At 57.9% G+C, this 18,015-nt stretch overlaps 1 protein-coding gene across 3 annotated transcripts in view; it reads right to left on the bottom strand.

The window, feature by feature from the left end:
• The window catches only part of KIF21B (kinesin family member 21B), a 47,801-nt gene that overhangs the window by 10,467 nt on the left and 19,319 nt on the right, over positions 1 to 18,015 (bottom strand). For 2 of the 3 annotated variants that reach the window (XM_045787706.2, XM_045787705.2), the window contains exons 9-28: positions 17,697 to 17,886; positions 16,650 to 16,713; positions 16,332 to 16,550; positions 15,883 to 15,964; positions 15,304 to 15,421; positions 14,335 to 14,526; positions 12,380 to 12,579; positions 10,464 to 10,571; positions 9,909 to 9,977; positions 9,129 to 9,361; positions 8,581 to 8,728; positions 8,148 to 8,342; positions 7,947 to 8,048; positions 6,494 to 6,659; positions 6,246 to 6,297; positions 6,002 to 6,059; positions 5,050 to 5,255; positions 4,897 to 4,971; positions 3,089 to 3,202; positions 1,352 to 1,390 (exon numbers count right to left, since the gene is read on the bottom strand). In XM_045787706.2, coding sequence (XP_045643662.2) covers positions 1,352 to 1,390; positions 3,089 to 3,202; positions 4,897 to 4,971; positions 5,050 to 5,255; positions 6,002 to 6,059; positions 6,246 to 6,297; positions 6,494 to 6,659; positions 7,947 to 8,048; positions 8,148 to 8,342; positions 8,581 to 8,728; positions 9,129 to 9,361; positions 9,909 to 9,977; positions 10,464 to 10,571; positions 12,380 to 12,579; positions 14,335 to 14,526; positions 15,304 to 15,421; positions 15,883 to 15,964; positions 16,332 to 16,550; positions 16,650 to 16,713; positions 17,697 to 17,886 — 2,630 coding nt within the window. The remainder of the gene's footprint in view (positions 1 to 1,351; positions 1,391 to 3,088; positions 3,203 to 4,896; positions 4,972 to 5,049; positions 5,256 to 6,001; positions 6,060 to 6,245; positions 6,298 to 6,493; positions 6,660 to 7,946; positions 8,049 to 8,147; positions 8,343 to 8,580; positions 8,729 to 9,128; positions 9,362 to 9,908; positions 9,978 to 10,463; positions 10,572 to 12,379; positions 12,580 to 14,334; positions 14,527 to 15,303; positions 15,422 to 15,882; positions 15,965 to 16,331; positions 16,551 to 16,649; positions 16,714 to 17,696; positions 17,887 to 18,015) is intronic. The other variant, XM_045787707.2, reaches the window with a different exon arrangement.

The following is an 18,015-nucleotide window of genomic DNA, read 5'->3' as shown; positions in this document are numbered from 1 at the left end:
AGGGGTACCCAGAACAGCTCTGAGTTCGGGATGTCCAGGGTCCCTGGGGAAGCACCTCCTCACTTCCCATGAACCCTCTGGGAGGGAGAATGAGGCTTGTCCTCAGCGAGCAGGACGATTTTGTTACGCCGGCCTCCTGGAGGTTCTGGGGAATGATCTTTTCTCAGTGAGGGTCTCTTGGAATGAGGCCCTGGCTGAATTATGTGCAGGCCTGAAAATATGTTCTAGTTCTTTCCCAGAGAGAATGCTGTTCCTGACAAGGATGCTGTGGCCTACGGTCTGCTGAAATGACCAGTGTCCTACCCACAGTGCCTCTCACGGCCCCCCACAGACGCAGCCAGGCCCCCCTGCAAGGACAGCAGTCAGACAGGGCCAGCTGCCAGCTAGATGTCACACACAAGTGACCTGCCCCCAAGCTGCCCCAGCTCCCGGCTTCCGACACGGGTTTGGGCCCAGCTATGTGGCTGCAGAAAGAGCCCAGACTGCTCTGGAAAGCGTATCACCAGGATAACCCTCCCACTGAAAAAGGCTGGGAGGCTGGCGAGCTTCTGGTAGTGGCAAAGCCTTGCTCCCCGCAGGCAGGTTTGCAAGAACGTCAGGAGCCAGGCCAGGAGGCACAGCGAGCAGTGGGCACTCTGGGCGAGCTGGGGGGAGCTCTGAGCCCAGTGCTGACCATTTGCCCGTCAGGAGCTCAGGCCCACCAGGTCCCGGGACATGCGTCACCCTGTGGGGTGCTGTGCTGGGGTGGCTGGGGAAACTGTCCTCTGGTCATCCCAAAAGCTGGGAAGGTAGGAGGTCTCCTGGCACTCCTGGACCACGGGCCGGGAGATGCGGCAGCAGGACCTGCCCCCTCAGTGCTCCTCTCAGAGGAGCTGGAAAGCACACCTCATCCCTCCCTGGCAAAAGCTGAGCAAGTCACAAGGAGGCTGGGGCCAGCCACCAACACCCTGGGCCAGCTGGGCCCCACAGGCCACCGGGCTATCCTCACCCCTGCCCCTCCCCCCAACCCCTCAGCAGAGCTCAGTCCCAGCCCCAGCACCCCCCCCCCAGACTCTCATGCTCTTCCCCTCCCTGCCCAGGTGACAAGAAGAGAACAGCGCCTGTGGCAAGCCACTGTGCCCCCCTCCCCAAGCCCCCAGCTCCAGCCGGGCCTGGCCAGGGTGAGGCCACGCAGCAGCCCTGAGAGGGAGGAACCACGGGGGTGGGGGTGGGGGTGGGGGGCAGGCCAGGGAGGAGGGCTGCATGCTGAGGACTGGGTGTGCAGGCAGGAGGGGTGGTGCAGCAAGAGGCAGAGAGGGGAGAGTAGAGAGTGAGAGCTGGGGAGCCAACACGGGAGACATTCTGTGTGTACCTCAGGACCTCCGACAAAGAGGAGTCGCTGTCATCAGACCTGGGGAGGGCAGAAAATTAGCTGGATTAGGGGAGAGAGGAACACACACAAAGGGATGGCGGAGGCAGCAGCAGCGCGGGAGGTCAGAGGGCAGGTTATTCTCTTCAAGGGCAGCGGGGAGAGGCAGAGGGTCAGGGCGCTAAGGGACAGCAGGAGAGGAGGCAGGGAGGGGCAGGCCGCCAGGGGTCCCTCGGCTACCAGGGTAGGCGTGAGGGGAGGACAATGGGAGATGTGGGAGTGCCAGCCCCACACTCCGGAGAGATGTCTCAGTTGGTAGGCCATTTGCTGGTTCCAAGCCCCTGGCTGCCCCATCGTATGAGCTGGGGGCACCCTGCCCTGCCCCAGCAATGCTCCTACGTGCCTGAGGCCAAAGGAAGCCATGCCTGCTCCCGCCCCTCCCTGGGAGCTGGCTTCTTCCAGCAATTCCTCAGGGACTTACTTACTGACAAAGCCAACTGTCCCCAGCAAGCCCACTGGGCTATACCTAGAAGGTGAGCCTGTACCACACATAGACCCCAAGACCTGGCCCATGGATAGGATCAAGGTCTGTAAGACCACCAGGCTGGAAGGGCCAGGGTCCCACCTCAATGCTTCTGGAAAAGAGACCTATTGATTGCAAAGGTATGGTGGGCAGGCGGCACCCTGGTTGGCGTGGTCCAGGTTTGGTCCATGCCTGCCGAAATGGGAACTGAGCCAAGGTGGGTCTGGTGAAGGAGCAGTATTTTGACCCAGCAGTATTTGACCCGGATGTCAGGGGCCAGGTGCAAGAACTAGCACTTTCTAGCCTGGGCTCCCCGGAACAACAGCACTGCACCCCCCTCTGCCAGGGTAGAGAAGCTTTTAGGGAGCCAAGAGAAGAGCCCTCTCAGAGACTGCAGAGAGTAGGGAGAGGGCCAGAGTGGGGTCCAGAGTGTAGGGAGCACGGAGAGGCACACACGGAGGCTAGGATCTCCCTTCTCCCAAGGCCGAGTCCCACTGTTAGGAGCATGTCAGAAGCCCCGGGTTCTGGGCCCCAGTCCTCCGCTTTCTAGGTGAATGTCCTTGGGCCTCTTTAAGCCTCATTTCCTCTTCTGTAAAATAGGGAAGAGAGTTCTCATGGCTGATATGCCGCCCACACGAATCACACACAGGAAAGCAGATGCACAGCGAAGTGCCATCTGGACGCACGGGACTGCCCCGAAGCCCTGCCGTGCTCTCCGGAGTCACAGCGGCCCACGGGAGCTGTACTTACAGCGGGGATGAACCTGCCGCGTGAAGGCAATAGGGGTCCCCTTCTGCGGGGACGGAAGGGCCACTGGGGCCTCGTCTGAGCCTGCGCAGCAGGGAGGGAGTGGCTGCAGTTCAAGGAAGGGGCCTCAGAGGAGAACCCAAGAGTCAAAGCAGCAGCAGAGAAGATTCAAGGCGCAGCTGTGGGGGGTCCCTGTGGGGGCCTGACCTGCACGCACATCCCCACCTGCCTGCTCGCCATCCCCGTGGCTTGCTTCTTGCCCTCTCCTGAGGCCCCAGCAGGCTGGGGGTAAAGGAAGGGTCCGAGGTTGGAACAGAAAGGGCAGAGATGCCCAAAGAGGAGCTGCGGAGCCTCATGTCTCGGAGGGGCTGGGACAGCGTGGTTAGGGGCCGCCCAGCTGCCCGGGCCCCGCCTGCGGCAAGGATCAGCCCCGCTCATCCGCGCCCTCCCCGGCCCACCCTGGCTCTTACTTGTCCAGTGCTGAGCCTTGGCTCTGATTACTGGTGAGACGAGAGAAGACGTTCCGGTCGTTGCGGGGCCGAGTAGGAGGGGATGAGGGGGGCGTGAATCCCACATCCGTGGACCTGGCGAGTGGGGACAGAGCAGCACCGGTCAGCGAGCACACCCCCGGCGCACAGTCTCACACCGCGCAGTGCTTCCAGCAGCTCCTCTGTCTGGGTGGGGAGACCCGCGGGGCAGGGCCCAGATTCAGCACCCGGCTGCTCTTCAGAGGCAGCCCGCCATCATTACTCACGGATGCCATAGCTGGAATTCACCTGCTCATTACAGTGTATTAGCAATCGCAAGTTAACTCTCACAGGGCTTTGGGGGCCATTCCCAGAGCAGCGAAAAATTCAAGTCCCCAAACGCACACGTTCCCAGCGGAGGTCAAATGAGGGCACCCTTTGCCTGCCTGCTTTCATGCTGTCACCAAGAGGCCTTCCTGTGAGCTATTCAGGGCCATGTTTTTTGCATTTTTGTGCTTTTCATTGGTGATTCACTGTTTAAAACGCCCCCAAAGCATAGTGCCGAAGGGCTGTCTGGCACGTGTCTAAGCACATGAAGGCTGTGCTGTGTCTCATGGAGAAAATACGTGTGTTAGAGAAGCTTCATTCAGGGGTGAGTTACAATGCTGCTGGCTACAAGTTCAATGTTAATGAATCAACAATATATACTAACTAAGGTGCCTTTAAACAGAACACACGTAAAGCAAAGTTCCGTATTGATTGGCTGATAAAATATTGTGACCAGAAGCCCTCAAGAACCCAACCCCGCATATCCCCAGGAGCAGTGGTTCCGTATCCGCTAATTCAGTGTTCACGGTGACTTGACAGAACGTTAAGTACTGTGAATACTGAGGACTGACTGTAACATCAGGGAAGAGTCGAGGAGGCTTCATCGCACCACCCCATTCCAATAGCGCAACAATCCTCTCTTGGAAAGTTGTCAGGTTTGGCCTAAATCCTCCCTTCCTTTGAAAGGTCTTCACGAGTTCGACCTAAGTCCCTCAGACTGCTGCTGAAGTGTGTTCTCTCAGTTCATGGGCGAAGTGACGGTCTGCAAGGCCCCAAGTGTACAGATATCCATGCAACTCCTCCCACCAAAGGCCCCCACCGCCAGCCACCAGCAGGGGCATGTGCCCAGGCTTTGGATAGGAGGGAAGGCTGGGAGCCTGAGCAAGTCCTCCCGCCTCCTGTCAGGTGGGAAGAGGTCACCCTGACCCCTGCTCTTCTACTACTTAGCTGTATGGCTGGAGAAAGCCATCGAACCTCTCTGAAAATTAAGTGCATGGACCAGATGACCGTACAAGGCATCTGGTGATCTGGCGATCTGCAGAATCTCTGTGGGTCCCGGTCCTATGTGTAGCTGACCAATTAGAGACTTGTCCACCATTCTGCAATCAGCTCCTGGTTTTTCTTTAAACGTCTACACTCCTCTCACATGATAAGACCTTAGAAAGGGCCGAGGCCTCGCAAGGACCCCTGGTCATGAACTGAAGCACATCAGTACAAAGACTACGAAGCCACCAACGCTGAGCCTACACCAGCCAACAGTTTGGCAGCGGGCTGAGCCATCCCGTTCAAGGTGCTTATGGAGATTATGTTTCCGGAGCCCATGCCTGACGGGATGGGAAGGGACCACTGTGGGAAGCGGAATGACGTAGTGAGACTGGCCCAGATTATAGTAGGCACGGTGACCTCCAGAGCAGAACATCACGGCGACTCATGCACCCCAGGCCGGCCGCGACTCTGGTGCAGGTTCTGAAACACGCTCTCACCTAATGGGCTGCCCTCGGTCATACGACTTCCTTCGGGTCAGAGGGGATGTCTCCGTGGCTCGAGACTGCCGGGGGCTAGAACAGAAGGGTCCCGTGAGGTCCAGACCAAACTCCCTGCCCACCCTGACCCATACCCGCGGCTCCCCTCCTTACAAAGTGCTTCCTCTGGTGGGCAGGCTGATGGTGCGCGAGACCTTGTCCCGGTGGTAGGGGTCTCGGACGGAGAAGCCCACTCCATCCTCTTTGATCTCAACAAGGGAGGCCAGGGACTTGGTGATGTTCTTGGTGGAGATATCCAGTGGGGGACCCAGGCACTCGGCGGACACGGCCTTCATTTGGGCAGACAGCTTGGGCTCACCCTGGGAATGGAAGGACTGGGGTGAACCAACTTGCCCCAACATAAAGGGGGGCCAGGAGAATTCTAATGAAGGAAATAATGCCTCTTGGCCTACGGTAGAACTACTGATGGAAGATCCAGGTGAAGAGCACCCCAGGACCCTCTCTCAGGGCTTGGAGAGAAGCCAAAGCAACCACAAGGGTTTTACTGCCCTTATTCAGACTCTGCACACGCAGAACGCCCACACTGACCTCTTTGCTGGTCACCACCTAATCAGTTTATCCCAAAACCATGCACAATTCACTGTTCCCAGTATGCAGTCCCCCCGCACCCTTCTCTGTTGTATAAATCCTGCTTCTCAGTTCAAACTAATAACTGACCCCTCGTTGGCAGGTGAACTACCCCACTTGACTCCCATACTGCTGAATCAGTAATCTGCATGCAGCATAACTAGAGGTCTAGCCTTAGTCTTTGACTCGAGCATGAGCCAGAGTCTTAGGTGGGGAATGGGGAGATTTCTGAAAGCAGGGCCTCTGGCTCCGCTGACATCGCTAGGCAGGGACTCGAGCCATTTCTCCCACCTTCTACCCACCTCAAAAAGAATGGGTTGTAACTGGTTATATATCTGGGCACCTCCCAATTTCCAACCAGGGCACCTCCATCCCAGCTGGAGGCCATACTGGGTCAGGGCCGGGGGCTGAGGTGGAGACCAGGCTGTAGGGAGACCGCCCTGCTGCAGCCTACTGTCTGCCTTCCCGTGGTGCTCACCTTGAACTTGAAGTCATCATGGCTGGTGGAACCTTTCATGGTAAACGACTGGGAGAAGCTAAGGAAGAAGCAGATGGAGTTCAGGATCCTGTGAACCTATGCTCTGGCTCTCGGAGCCTTAGACTCGTGGGTCCCAAAGAGCCCCCAAATCTAGGCTTAGCCCCGGGACCCTTTGGCAACCCGCCACCCCCAGCCCCAGGTTCATGCTGTGAGCCGACCTCTCACTCTCGACTTGGAAACTCACCTCCCCTCAGAGAACTCTGAGACCTCCTCATCCGTGCTGGCATAGCCATTCTCTGTGGGAGGAGGAGAGAGGAGGGTTGAGAGGCCCCAACAGACAGAGGGGAGAGGGCTTGGCCTCCCTCCCACATCTCATCCACTGGCATCAGACTGGGGCTCTTGAGGGAGTACCGGGGAGGTGAGGGTCCCCCCAGGGGCTGGAGCTAGGGAGCGCTGGGAGAATCTTGAGACCTTTGCCCACGGCCACCATACCCTGCTGCACATTATAGATGAGGGCCTGCAGCTCGGGGTGTGCCTCCGCCTTCTCTCGCAGGGCGTCCAGCAGCAGGTGGTTCTGAGAGGAGCCTGCTATGTCTGTCTGCCTCAGCCGTCCCTCCAGCAGCCGGATCTGGGCCTCCTTCTGCGCCACTTGTAGCCCCTGCGGGCAGGGAGCCAGGCGTGCGGTTACGCTCCCCAGCCTGGGATTGCGGGCACCCTCCTCACCATCCCCATACCACCTGCTCCCGAGACACCCTGGGGGGTGCCCCTCCCCATTCCCCTCGGACCCGCCCCAGAGCTGGGCTGACTCCCCGACATCCCCCTCGGACCCGCCCCAGAGCCGGGCTGACTCCCCGACATTCCCCTCACAGCTGCCCCAAACCAGAGATGCATCCCTCCACCCTCTTTAACTTTCCTCGTGTCCACACGGTAGTGGAGATTGCCTTAGGCTACACTTCCTTGTTATGGGCTGGACTGTGTCCCTGCCCTCCCAAATTCCTATGCTGACACTCTAACCCCCAGTACCTCAGAACATGACTGTATTTGGAGATAGGGTCTTGAAAGAGGTAATTATGTTAAAATGGGGTTTTTAGGGTGGGCCCTAATCCAATACCCCTGGTGGCCTTAGAGGAAGTTAGGACACAGGCACACACGGAGGGAACACAGCACGAAGCAAGAAGGCAGTCCCTTACAAACCAAGGAGAAAGGCCTCGGAAGCCACTGATCCTGCCGACACCCCTAATCTTGGACTTCTAGCTCCAGAACTGAGAAAATCAATCTCTGCTGTTTAGACCCCTGGTCTGTGGGGCTTTGTCACTCAGCGCTAGCAGACTAACAGTCCCCCATACCATGGAGCAGAGCCGGAGCTTCCTGCGGACAGGGTGAGCTCCCCACCCCCTTGCCAGTTACGCTGCGTGCGTACTATGGGGTGCCTGTCCCCAAAAGCCACAGGCCCCGGGGGAAGGAGGCACGTCCTCTGGCCAGCTCTCTGGCAGGGAGAGAGGACAGGAGCACAGTACCTACCTGGGACATCTGATGTTCCAGTATAAACCCCTCAGGAATGAGGGGAATATGGTCTGTCTGTTTCCCGCTGCCCCAGCCCCAACATACACACTTCTGCCAACAGACTCGAGCCCTGCCGTGGACAGGCCTGGACCAGACATGCTAGGTCACTTCTAATGGAGGCCCTGCTATGTGACAGGCATCGTGCCAAGCCCCTGGCACGCATCATCTTGTGAAAACCACGCAGCAAGCAAGGAGCTTGGTATTGTCATCGCCCCCGCTTCAGAGCTTCGGAATCAGAGGCCCGCAGGTAAAGCAGCTTGCTCTAGCCTGTAAGTGATGCCGGTCAGGAGCCAGGCCTGTGTGCTTCCCCAGGAGGGGAGATTACCGAGGTGCCTGTGACTGCAGGGCCCACTCCCGCCCAGGAGGTGAGCTGCTAGCCCACCTTGTCGATGGATGCCTTGAGGAAGTTGTCCAGCAGGAGGCGGGCTTCGGCCAGGGAGCAGGAGCTGATGACCACTGATGTGTCCGTGGAGTCCAGCTCCTCCTAGGATGGAGAGGCAGAGACCCCTTGTCACTGAGGCTGCCCCCAACCCCCCTGCATCCCTCCTGCCACCGTCTAGCCTGGGCCAGGCCCTGTGGGCACCTTGGTCTCCTCCAGCTGCACGATGGTGGCCTGGCAGTCGGTGATGCTGTCGTTGATATAGTCAATGTTGGCCGCCAGCACCTCGATCTCCTCGGCCAGCTCCTGCAGCCCCTTCTCCTCCTCCGGGCTCTCAGCCTGCAGGCGCTCCCGCTTCCTCCGCAGCGCCTCCTGCAGGAGGAACAGCTCCTCCCTTTTCTGCAGGGAGGGTGAGGGAGAAGCCTCAGGCTGCTGTCCAGCCCTGCCCACCGTGCCCCTCAGTCCGGGCCCCTGGGTCCCCCTGCACCTCTGGATTCCAGAGCAGGCACAAGGAGCAGGGGGAAAGGGGCTGAGGAGGTCTGATGAGGCAGAGATGTCAGAAGTGCAGAGGACAGGCAGAGGGGAGATGGGAAGGAAGCAGAGGCAGGAGCCCCGGGCTCCTTGTGTCCCGGCCCACCTTGATGAGCCGTTCCATGTCGGCCTCTAGGTTGACAATGGTCATCCTCTGCATGACGATGTCAATAATCCTCTGTTCCAGGGACTGCCACTTGAGCCTCGCAGCCTTACTGAAGCTCTGGCTGGCCCCCTTCTTCTGGAACTTCTTTCTGGGAGACAGATGCAAAGGGAATTGGTTGGGAACACTCCCTTTTTTAAACTTTTTTTCTCAGGTTTTCTGTATTTGGTCACTAAACACTGTTAATAATATGTTCTTTTGAGGAAAAATGCATTTTTAAAATCATTTTGTTGTATTTTATTTTTTTCAGCATAATGAGTGTACTCTTTAATCCCCGTTCCCTATTTCCCCATCCCCCCACCCACCTGGGTAGAAGCACTCTCAACCTCTGGAACTCCATCGACACCCCCAGAGCCCCCAACCCCAGAGCTGACAGCCACGGGGACCCATCACAGGACCCCACTTCCCCTGGGCTCGCCTCTCCCTGGTCCTGCCCCCAGACTTGCACCCCCTCTGCCCACACCGGCCAGGGGACCACCCGTCCGCCTCACCTGGCAGGGCGGGTGCCATTGACAGCAGGCGCTGGGTGGTCCCCCAAAAAGTGGTTGATTTTGCGGTTCCACTGGCGCACGATGCTGGAGACAGAGCGGGCCCCCGATTCAGCCTCCGAGGACGTGGTGCTGGCTGACACCTCAGCCCCTGAGTCCAGCATAGGTGGCTTCAGTCCTGCACGCCCTGCCACCCGCTCAGACATGGGCTTGGCCAGGCGCCTCAGTGCGGACACCTGGGGCCGAGAAAAGAGGAACCCAGTGAGCAGGGGGCCCTGGAACCTGTGAAAAGGCCCAAATTGGGGGGTGCCAGATGGGGCAAACACAGGGGCTGCTCCAGTTTCTATTCATTTATTTTTTTTAATTTAAAAAAAGCTTTTATTTATTTAAGTATGAGAGAGCAAGCGAGAGAGGGCACAAGCAGGGGGAGCAAAGCAGAGGGAGAAGCAGACTCCCTGCTGAGCAAGGAGCCCCATGCGGGGCTTAGTCCAAGGACCCTGGGACCATGACCTGAGCCGAAGGCAGACGCTTAACTGATTGAGTCACCCAGGCATCCCGAGACTTCTATCTTTTTAATTAAGGTCTCGAGCCGCTGGGACCAGAGCCTGCAGCCCTGCCTTCAAGCCTCGGCCCTCTTGTCGAGAAAGGCCCTTATGACAGGCCTCACGCAGGCTCTGCTCCACTGTGTGTGCTGAGTGACAGGGACAGCCAGAGCCACCGGTGGGACGTGGTCCCTCCCAACTCTGGAAGAACTCAGGAGAAGGGGAGCAGAGTCTTGTTCACCTCCTGGGTTTTCCTCCTCAGGACCATCTCCTGCTGCCGCTTCTGGGACTCCAGCGCTCGGATCTGAAACTGTGGGTGAGAGAAGGGGGTTGGGGTCCGCACTTAGGCCCCACAGCCTGGTCTGCCCAGCACTGTTGGCGGAAGCCTGGCTTTTGGGCAGATTCTCAAGCAGCCCAAACTTATTGATAAGATGGGACCCCAAGTTTGGCTCCTCTTCCCAGAGGTCACAGTGCAGACCGCTCTCTTGGTGCAGGGAATCCCCTCCGCCTCTCGTCTACACGACGGTAGGGAACCCGGGGACAGCGGGCTCAGGGCGGCAGCTGCACAGTCCCAGCTCTGACTTGCTGGGGACCCTGGGCAAGGGCCTGCCCTCTCTGGGGCTCGAGTCACCCCCCCCCAGCACTAGAGGGGGTAGACCAGAAGCCCGCGTGTTTGTGCCCTCCCATGCCAGGCTGCGCCCTGCTGCAAGTGTGACTGTTACTGCTTAGGGTCATGGGAGCCGAGGGGCAGCCAGGCACACAGGGCAGCTGGAGGTCCCCAAGGCCTGCCCCTCACCTCCTGTCGCCGCTGCTCCTTCTTGAGCTGGGCAATCTCCCGGTTCCTCTTAGTCTCCACCAGCCGCCGCCGCTGCTGCTCCTCACGCATCTGTTTCATCAGGGCCACCTGGACAGGCAGGGGTGGTGGGGGCGAGGCTGGGCAGTGGGCCCCCCGCCCTGGGAGGGCCTGGCTCTGAGGATGCTGAGCAGGGGTGGTGGCCTGCCAGGCAGCACTGGCTTGGGGCTCAGGGGTCTGGAGCGAGGGGTCTGCTCCTACTCCTCCGTGGGAGTTGAAGCCCCCACCATCTGGGCAACCTGCCAGAAGGAGGGGCCTTACTGCCAGCCCAGCTGTGCGGTGTAACCACTCTGCAACGTTTAACCCTGCTCCCCACTTTCGGATGTCACAGCCCCTGGTGGCCCCTTCCCCAAGCCACCATCCTGGGTCTGGCCATTCGAGGACCAGCCCAGGGTTGCTGGAGGCGGGTTACCCCCCCTGGGTGGAGTGCTTTCCTCTCGCCCATGGACAGCTGAGCAGGAGACAGGGCTGAGATGAGGGTCCAAGCCGCATTCCAGGGCCAGGCTCACACTGACAACCGTAAGAGCCAGCACCACGTATCGAGAACACGCTATAACCAAGCACTGCTGTTGTGACAGCCACAGGAGAGAGGTGTTACCATTCTCGTTTCATAAACAAGGAAATGAACCTCAGAGAGACAAACGACTTAGAGTCATAAAGCTGGGCACGAACGGTCAGACTTTTGGCCCAGGTCATTTTGCACCCCCCCAAATCTAGCTTTTACCATAGCCCCAGGGATGACAGCATGCCAGTTCAGAGCAAAGCAAGTGGTCAGGCATAGAAAGCCTGGAACCTGGAGTTGTCAGAGCTGTGGCAAGGGCACAGAGAGTACCCTCGGTGTGGCCGGAGATGACCCAACCTGATAGAGAGCCATGTACCTGGGGCCCTGCGGCATCCGCCCCCTCCCGCCGCGTCCTGGTGCCCAAAGCATGACAGTGCAATGTATGCAGGGCTTTAGACACTTTCCAAGTGACAGGGAATAATAGTCACGTGGAGGTTGATCCTTCCTCCACCACGGAGGCCTCAGACATGACCAGAAACATCACTAGCCTGCACTGCCCTGAGGACAGTCTTGAGAGGAAATGGCCTGGGAGGGAGGGAGGCGAGGCTCTAAAGGGGCTGGCGGCTGGTGGGGTTGGCTTCCATCTCCAACGGCAGGCTCTGCAAGGGTGAATCTACAGAGGAAGGCTCGCTGCTGCCGGGTCTTCGGGGTCCAGAATGAGGGTTCTCCCCAAAGACTGGCACCGAGCAGAGCAGCCCAGGCCTGACCTGAGAACTGCGGCATGCTAGAAGTTGTGTGCAAACCTGAGCTGGCAGTCTCTGCTGGGGTCAGGGGTCAGAGGCTTCCTAGGGAAGAGCTGTGTTCCCCTAGACAGAGGGCGATCCGCCCAAAGTTGCACACCTCACTTTCCCATGCACAAAACACGATTAATAACAGGACCTCCTTCACGAGCTTCTCCTCAGGACTTTAGTATGCTCGTGCATGTTAGGCAACTAGCCTAGAGCCTGGCCACAGCAAGCGTTCAATTGATGGTATGATAATTATCATTACCATAGGCAAAGGCTGCCCCCACGAGAGGCCTCAGCGGTACTCGCGTAGCCCAGCCACAAGTGTGGTGCTGGTGCAGTTTCCTACCAGAGGGGGCAGTGTTGAGCAGCACCCCGCGGAGCTCCTGGCCTGCCCCTCTACTAGGAGAGGTGGCTCCCCCTGGAGGAGGACCCTGGCTCAGAGGACAGTGCGCAGGACGAGGTCGGGTGCTGTGTCTGAAGAAGACTGTCCATGCTCATAGCGATGATTATTATTAACATCGTAAGTGGGTTTTAAGAAGACACCCCATGGCCACCCCCCTGACCCCTACCTTGGCCTTCTTCATCTCAGCCACCTCGGCCTGCAGCTTCTTCAGCTCCCTCTCGTAGCGGGACTGGTTTTTGAGCAGCCGTGCGTGCTCCTTCTGCGCGGCCTGCAGCTTCTGCAGGTCCCGGTTCATCTCCCGCAGCCGCTTCTCGTAGTCAGCCTTGATCTTGTTGGCCTTCTCCTCCGTGTAGCACTCCATGGTGCCTGAGAGCGGTAAGAGGTGGCTGTCAGTGCCCTGCATCCCCGAGGGTTCTATCAGCTTCGGGCTCACAGAGGGTGGGGGGGGGCAGGAGCCTGGGTTCTAGACTCACCCCAGGACTGTGAGCAGGTCACACCCCTCTGTGTGCCTGTTTCTTAGTTACACAAGGAGGGGATCAGGCTGGAAGAGGCCAACTCCCCTTCCTGCTCCATCATTCTATGGGACCTTGAGGGGGTGTTTTCATCTCAAGATCTCTGAGCCTCTGGTCCCCAGTTTCCTGTGAGGGTCCTGTGGGCCACCCCTGCTGGCTCGGTTTGGACCCATGACTGGAGGAAAGGGTCGGGCCAGTGGGAAGGAAAGAGCTAGTAAGAAGACAGTGGTGTGGGCCAGAGCAGAAGGAGAAGCAGATTCTCTATCCTTGACCTTTGCTACCTGAAATGCCAACAGGCGTCTCCATGGAGACGTGTGGCAGACATCTCCAACTTAACAGGCACAAACAGACTCCCAATCTCTGTTTCCCTCACCCCAGAAGGCTTCCCCTCTCCGTAGATGTCATCACCACCCTTCCAGAAGCTTGAAGCCTGGAGACGTCCTTGGCTCCCCTTACATCCTCCAACCAGTTAATCAACAAAACATTTTGTCTCTACCTTTGAAATGTATCCAGAACGGGACCACTCCTCACCACCTCCTGCCTAAATCCTCTTTCACTAGGTTCTTTGGTTTTCTTTTTTAAAAATTTTTTCCCCAAGGATTCACCAGGATCTTTGTTAACGGTTTTCTAACTGGCCTCAAGCCACCACTTTCATTCCCCTACCGAGCAGCCAGTGATCACACCAACATGCTTTTAAAACCTACATCACATTCCTCTCTCAAAACTCCACACCTTCCCATCTCTCTCAGAGAACAAAGCAATGTCCTTATAATGACGGGTGTGACCTGGTCCCGTAGTTAGTTCTTGCATTATCCCATCTCTTGTCACTGTCCCCTTTCACTGTGTTCCCGAGGTCCGTCCCTTGTTATTCCACCAACATGCCAGGCATACTCCCACCTCCGGGGCTCGGCATCTTCTGTTCTCTGCCTGGAGTGCTCAGCCCGTGCTCACTCTCCGCGAGACTTCTCTCACCTCCTTCGGGTCTGCTCACATGTCACCTTCTCCGAGATGCCTTCCATGACTGCCCTTTATAAAACTCCACTCCACTCCTTGCCATGCCCTGTCCTCCTTCCCTGCTCTGTTTTTTTCATGGTACTGACCACCACCGGGCACGTTACACACTCTGCTTATTTATCTTATTTACGTCTGTCCCTCCCCGCCAGACCGTACGCTTCACGAAGCTGGAATTCTGCTCACCCCAATACCTCTAGCGCCTAGAGTAATATCAGCTCTGTAAGATGGAGTCAACAAATGTTTGCTGAGTAAGCGAATGAATGAGAAACAGTGATTGAATGAATGTGCTAAGAGCAAGTGTAAAGAAGCTAGAATGTGACAAGTTGGTTTGTAAATGGGTTTAAAGGAAAATATTCGAGGAACTGAATGCAGAAAAAAAGCTGAGGAGTGCCATGCCCATGTGCCTAGGGAAATAAAGGATTCTAATACTTAAGATGCTAATAAAAAATAACAATAATAAATGTAAAATGTGGCAGAGAATTAGGGTTAGTTAGGTGGGTCAGAGGGCCACAGCGCAAATCGGGCAAAATTGGGACCGGGCAAATCCCAAAGGTGCCAGGGGCCGGGAGGCCGGGCGGGCTAGCGCGGGCCTCACTGAGGTTCTGCAGCACGCGGTCACGCTCCAGCTGTGTGTCTCGGATCTTGTTCTGAAGCAGAATCAGCTTCTCCTCGTACTGGTGTTTGAGTGTCTGCAGCCGTCGCTGGCTGTTCTCCAGCTCGTCGATCAGCTTCTGCTTGATCTCGATCTCACATGTCAGGTCGGCCAGGTCGGCTTGGAAGTTCACCTCTGCGGGGCAGAGACAGGCTCCATCCAGTGCCAGGGGCTTAGGGCGGGAGGGGGGTGCTGGGGGCTTTCCTCTAGTCAGCCACGAGCAGTCGGTGACCAGAGGCTGGAGGCAAGGATAAATGCCATGGTGGGTAAGGGCTGCCAGGCGGGGCGACATATTTGAAGACCAGCCTCAGAGACTAGAGGCTGGCCCAGGAGCCTGGTTGGGGGCAGGGAGCATCTAGGCATCCCACCACACCAGCTGTGCCCAGAGGCCAAGGTCTACCTGTCGTAGATGGCATGGGACCCAGCCTGGAGGAGGAGGGCTGTGGGTCAGAAATGACGGCAGGGTAGAGCTGACAGGGCAAGTGCCCCCACTTAGAGGAGTGGGTTTCAACACCATTCAAGGCCCAGCTCTGCACCTACCATGCTGGGGAAAGTCACTAGACTTCTCTGAACTTGGGGGGCTCCAAACACCTATGCACAGGGTTGTAGTGAGAACTGAAAACCTCAGGCCATGTGGAGGGTTGGGTGCTGCCATGCTTATCACTGCTGTTGGTGGTGGTGGTGGTGGTGGCAGCGGTGGTGGTATCATGTCTGGGAGTTCCGGGACCCACGTGTCCACATTCTTTGAGAACTCAAGTAAGGCCTGACCCCAGCCAAGGGGGCATCTGGCTGAGGGTCTTGTAACTGGAGGGTCTGAGCAGTTTCTCTGGGCCCAGTGCTGACTGACAGCCGGCCCCGGGCACCTGCCATTTGGCATGTCGCCTCCCCCTGCCCCAGCCTGGGCATACACACCCTTCTCGTCAGGGTCTGAGTCCGAGTCCACCAGGCTCTCCTCACTGCCCGAGTCCTCGTCTTCATCCTCGCGCCCCTCCTCCTCCTCACAGCCACTCTCGTCTCGCTCTTCCTCCTCCTGGGCACCGAGCACCATTAGGGGTGGCCAGTGGGCTCTCCTTACTCAGGCTGGGCCTGGCCTCAGGGAGGAGAGCCCAGAAGCAGAGGGAGTCTGGACAAGGCCTCAGGTGTGTCAAGAGGGTGGGGAACGGGGCAGACCACGGTCAGGGCCCCTTGTGCCCACCCCCAGTGCCGAAAGAGTACCACCTGACTCCCCCAACAGCCTGGGCACAGCTGCTCTAGGAAAGCCTCCCTGCCCAGCCTCACCCACTGGGAATGAGGTGGGGGGGAACTGAGGGATGGAGATCACCATGGCAACCAGTCAGCCATACAAGGAAGTTCAGGGACCAACTCAACTGGAGGCAGACCTAAGCCTCTCCCCCACCCTGCCAAGGTGGTCGTGGGGGCCCCTCCACTCGGCAGGGACATGGGGGTGGGGGGGGAAGCATGGAGAGGGGAGGGGACGGGGCAGTCCCTCACCTCCTCAGCCTCATTCTCATCGGTCTCCTCACTGTTTTCCTGTTGGAGTTTTGCCCTCTTTTTGAAGGCCTCCTTCTCTGGGCTGCCCAGGAGTGAAGGGTAGGCCAGGTTAGCTTTGAGCATGTGGCAGGGGGTGGCAGGGGGTGGCAGGGGAGGGATAGGAATGTCTGGTCTGAAGGGCAGGAGGATGGGGCCGGTTCCCGTTCTGTGGAGAATCTGGCTGCTCCTCTTTACCCCCCCCCACCCCCGTCTAGAATTAACCCTGGGTAATCTCCACCCTCCCCTCGGGGGAAGGTGCAGCATTAGAGAAAGGGTGAGGGGCTTCTGCCCAAAAGTCTGAGCAAATGTGCTCGGTGAGCTCCCAAGTAGCCCTGGGGCAGCGCCGGCTACACGCAGGGGGGCAGCAGTGCTCCTGGAGAGCCCGCAAAGCTGGGGCGCACTCGCCTCACCTCTTTCTCCGCTGCCTGACCTCCTTCTTCTTGAGCCGCTCCAGGTCCTGCTTGGCCCGGCGGATCACCTCCGAGGCGTCCTCCATGGAGCTGGCCGGGCTGCCCCCGAAGGCCGCAGCGCCTGGAGACGCGCCCAGGGAGTAGGGGCTCCGAGCCGAGGCCCGGGAGAGGCTGCGGCGCAGGGACTCGTTCATGGCCTCACTCTCCAGGAGCTTCGTCCTGCGTGGGGAGAGCCAGCGGGTGAGCCGACACTGCCCCGGGCTGTGGCCCGGCCCAGGCCCTCCTCCACGGCTCCCAGACGTGCTGGGACGCACTCACCGCAGCTCCTCAATCTCCCGGATGTAGTTCTGGATCAGCGCACCAATGGCCTCATTGCCATCACCTGGAGAGGGAAGGCGGCGGGGAGAGGGCAACACAGAGGGTAAGGAACGGCAAGGACCTGCGGCCCGGAACTGGTGGTCTTGTACCCGGGCCTCCAATAGGGTACCACACATGGGCCTTTCCCCAGAAGGAATCTACATTGAAGAAACACCTGTCCATGCGATGGGTATATGCAAGCACGGCGGGAGACAGCAGGAATCAGAAACAACCAAGCTCCATCCGGAGAGGAATGCTATCAGACAGTGTTCACTATCCTCACATAGAGAACACTGTGCCGTTTACAAGAATCAAGTAGGTTCATATGTTTTAACATGGGAAGATCTCCAAAGCATAATGCTAAGTGAAAGTGGGAAGTCAAAGGACAATACACATGGTCTCCTACACAGAAAAAGAAAGGGCAGTATATATTCGCACACACACCTATGTGCATACGTACATACGAATATACATTCACGCTTGGAGCAAAGGTACGGACAAAGGTGTGGGCAAATGCGCACGGGCTACTTCTAAGTAGAGAGGACGTGGAGTGGAGAGTTTAATGAGGGGGGATTTTTAACCTTTACTTTATACACGCATGTTAAGCAAGGACGGTGTATTCATGTATTGCTGATGGTCATAAAAAAGGTTTTAAATCAATTGGGGGGTGCCTGGGTGGCTCAGTTAGCTAAGCATCTAACTCCTGATTTCGGCTCAGGTCATGATCTCAGGGTTGTGAGATCGAGCCCCATGTGGGCTCTGTGCTCAGTGGGGAGTCTGCTTGAGATTCTCTCTCTTCCTCTCCCTCTGCCACTGCCCCCTCACCCTGCCTCTCTCTCTCTCTCAAATAAATAAATCTTTTTAAAAAATCAATTGGAAAAAATTCATAAATGCACTGATCTGTGAATTGATTTGCTGGCCCAGCTTGCCTAATATCCTAGGGTCAGTATGGGGACAGGGGGTCCCGGCCGTTGGGTGTCTGAGCTAGCCTGGTGCACCCCGACTTACCAGCCTTGGCCAGGAGCAGATTAGCCTCCTGGCTCATGAGTTGAGTGACGCGGTTGTTGATGGCATCGATGGCCTCCTGCATGGCCTTCACCCGCAGACGCAGTGCCCCATTCTCCTTCTGCAGCATGGCATTCTCCCGGAACAGGTCACTGTAGCCCTCGGCACCATCCTCCCCGATCACCCTCTTGCCCTGGGACGAGGGGCGGGCAGGGAGCAGTCAGGTGCCAGAGCTCGCAGGGCAGGAAAGGGCTGGTGACGTACCTAGCAGCACCGCCAGTCTCTCCCACCCCACGTTTCCTAAAACACAGCTCCTATCTCC

This window comes from Ursus americanus, chromosome 2 (genome assembly GCF_024610735.1).
Source record: "Ursus americanus isolate L20-20 chromosome 2, mUrsAme1.1.p, whole genome shotgun sequence".
NCBI classification, from domain to species: Eukaryota; Metazoa; Chordata; class Mammalia; order Carnivora; family Ursidae; genus Ursus; species Ursus americanus.
This window is presented reverse-complemented; position numbering and strand designations above follow the sequence as displayed.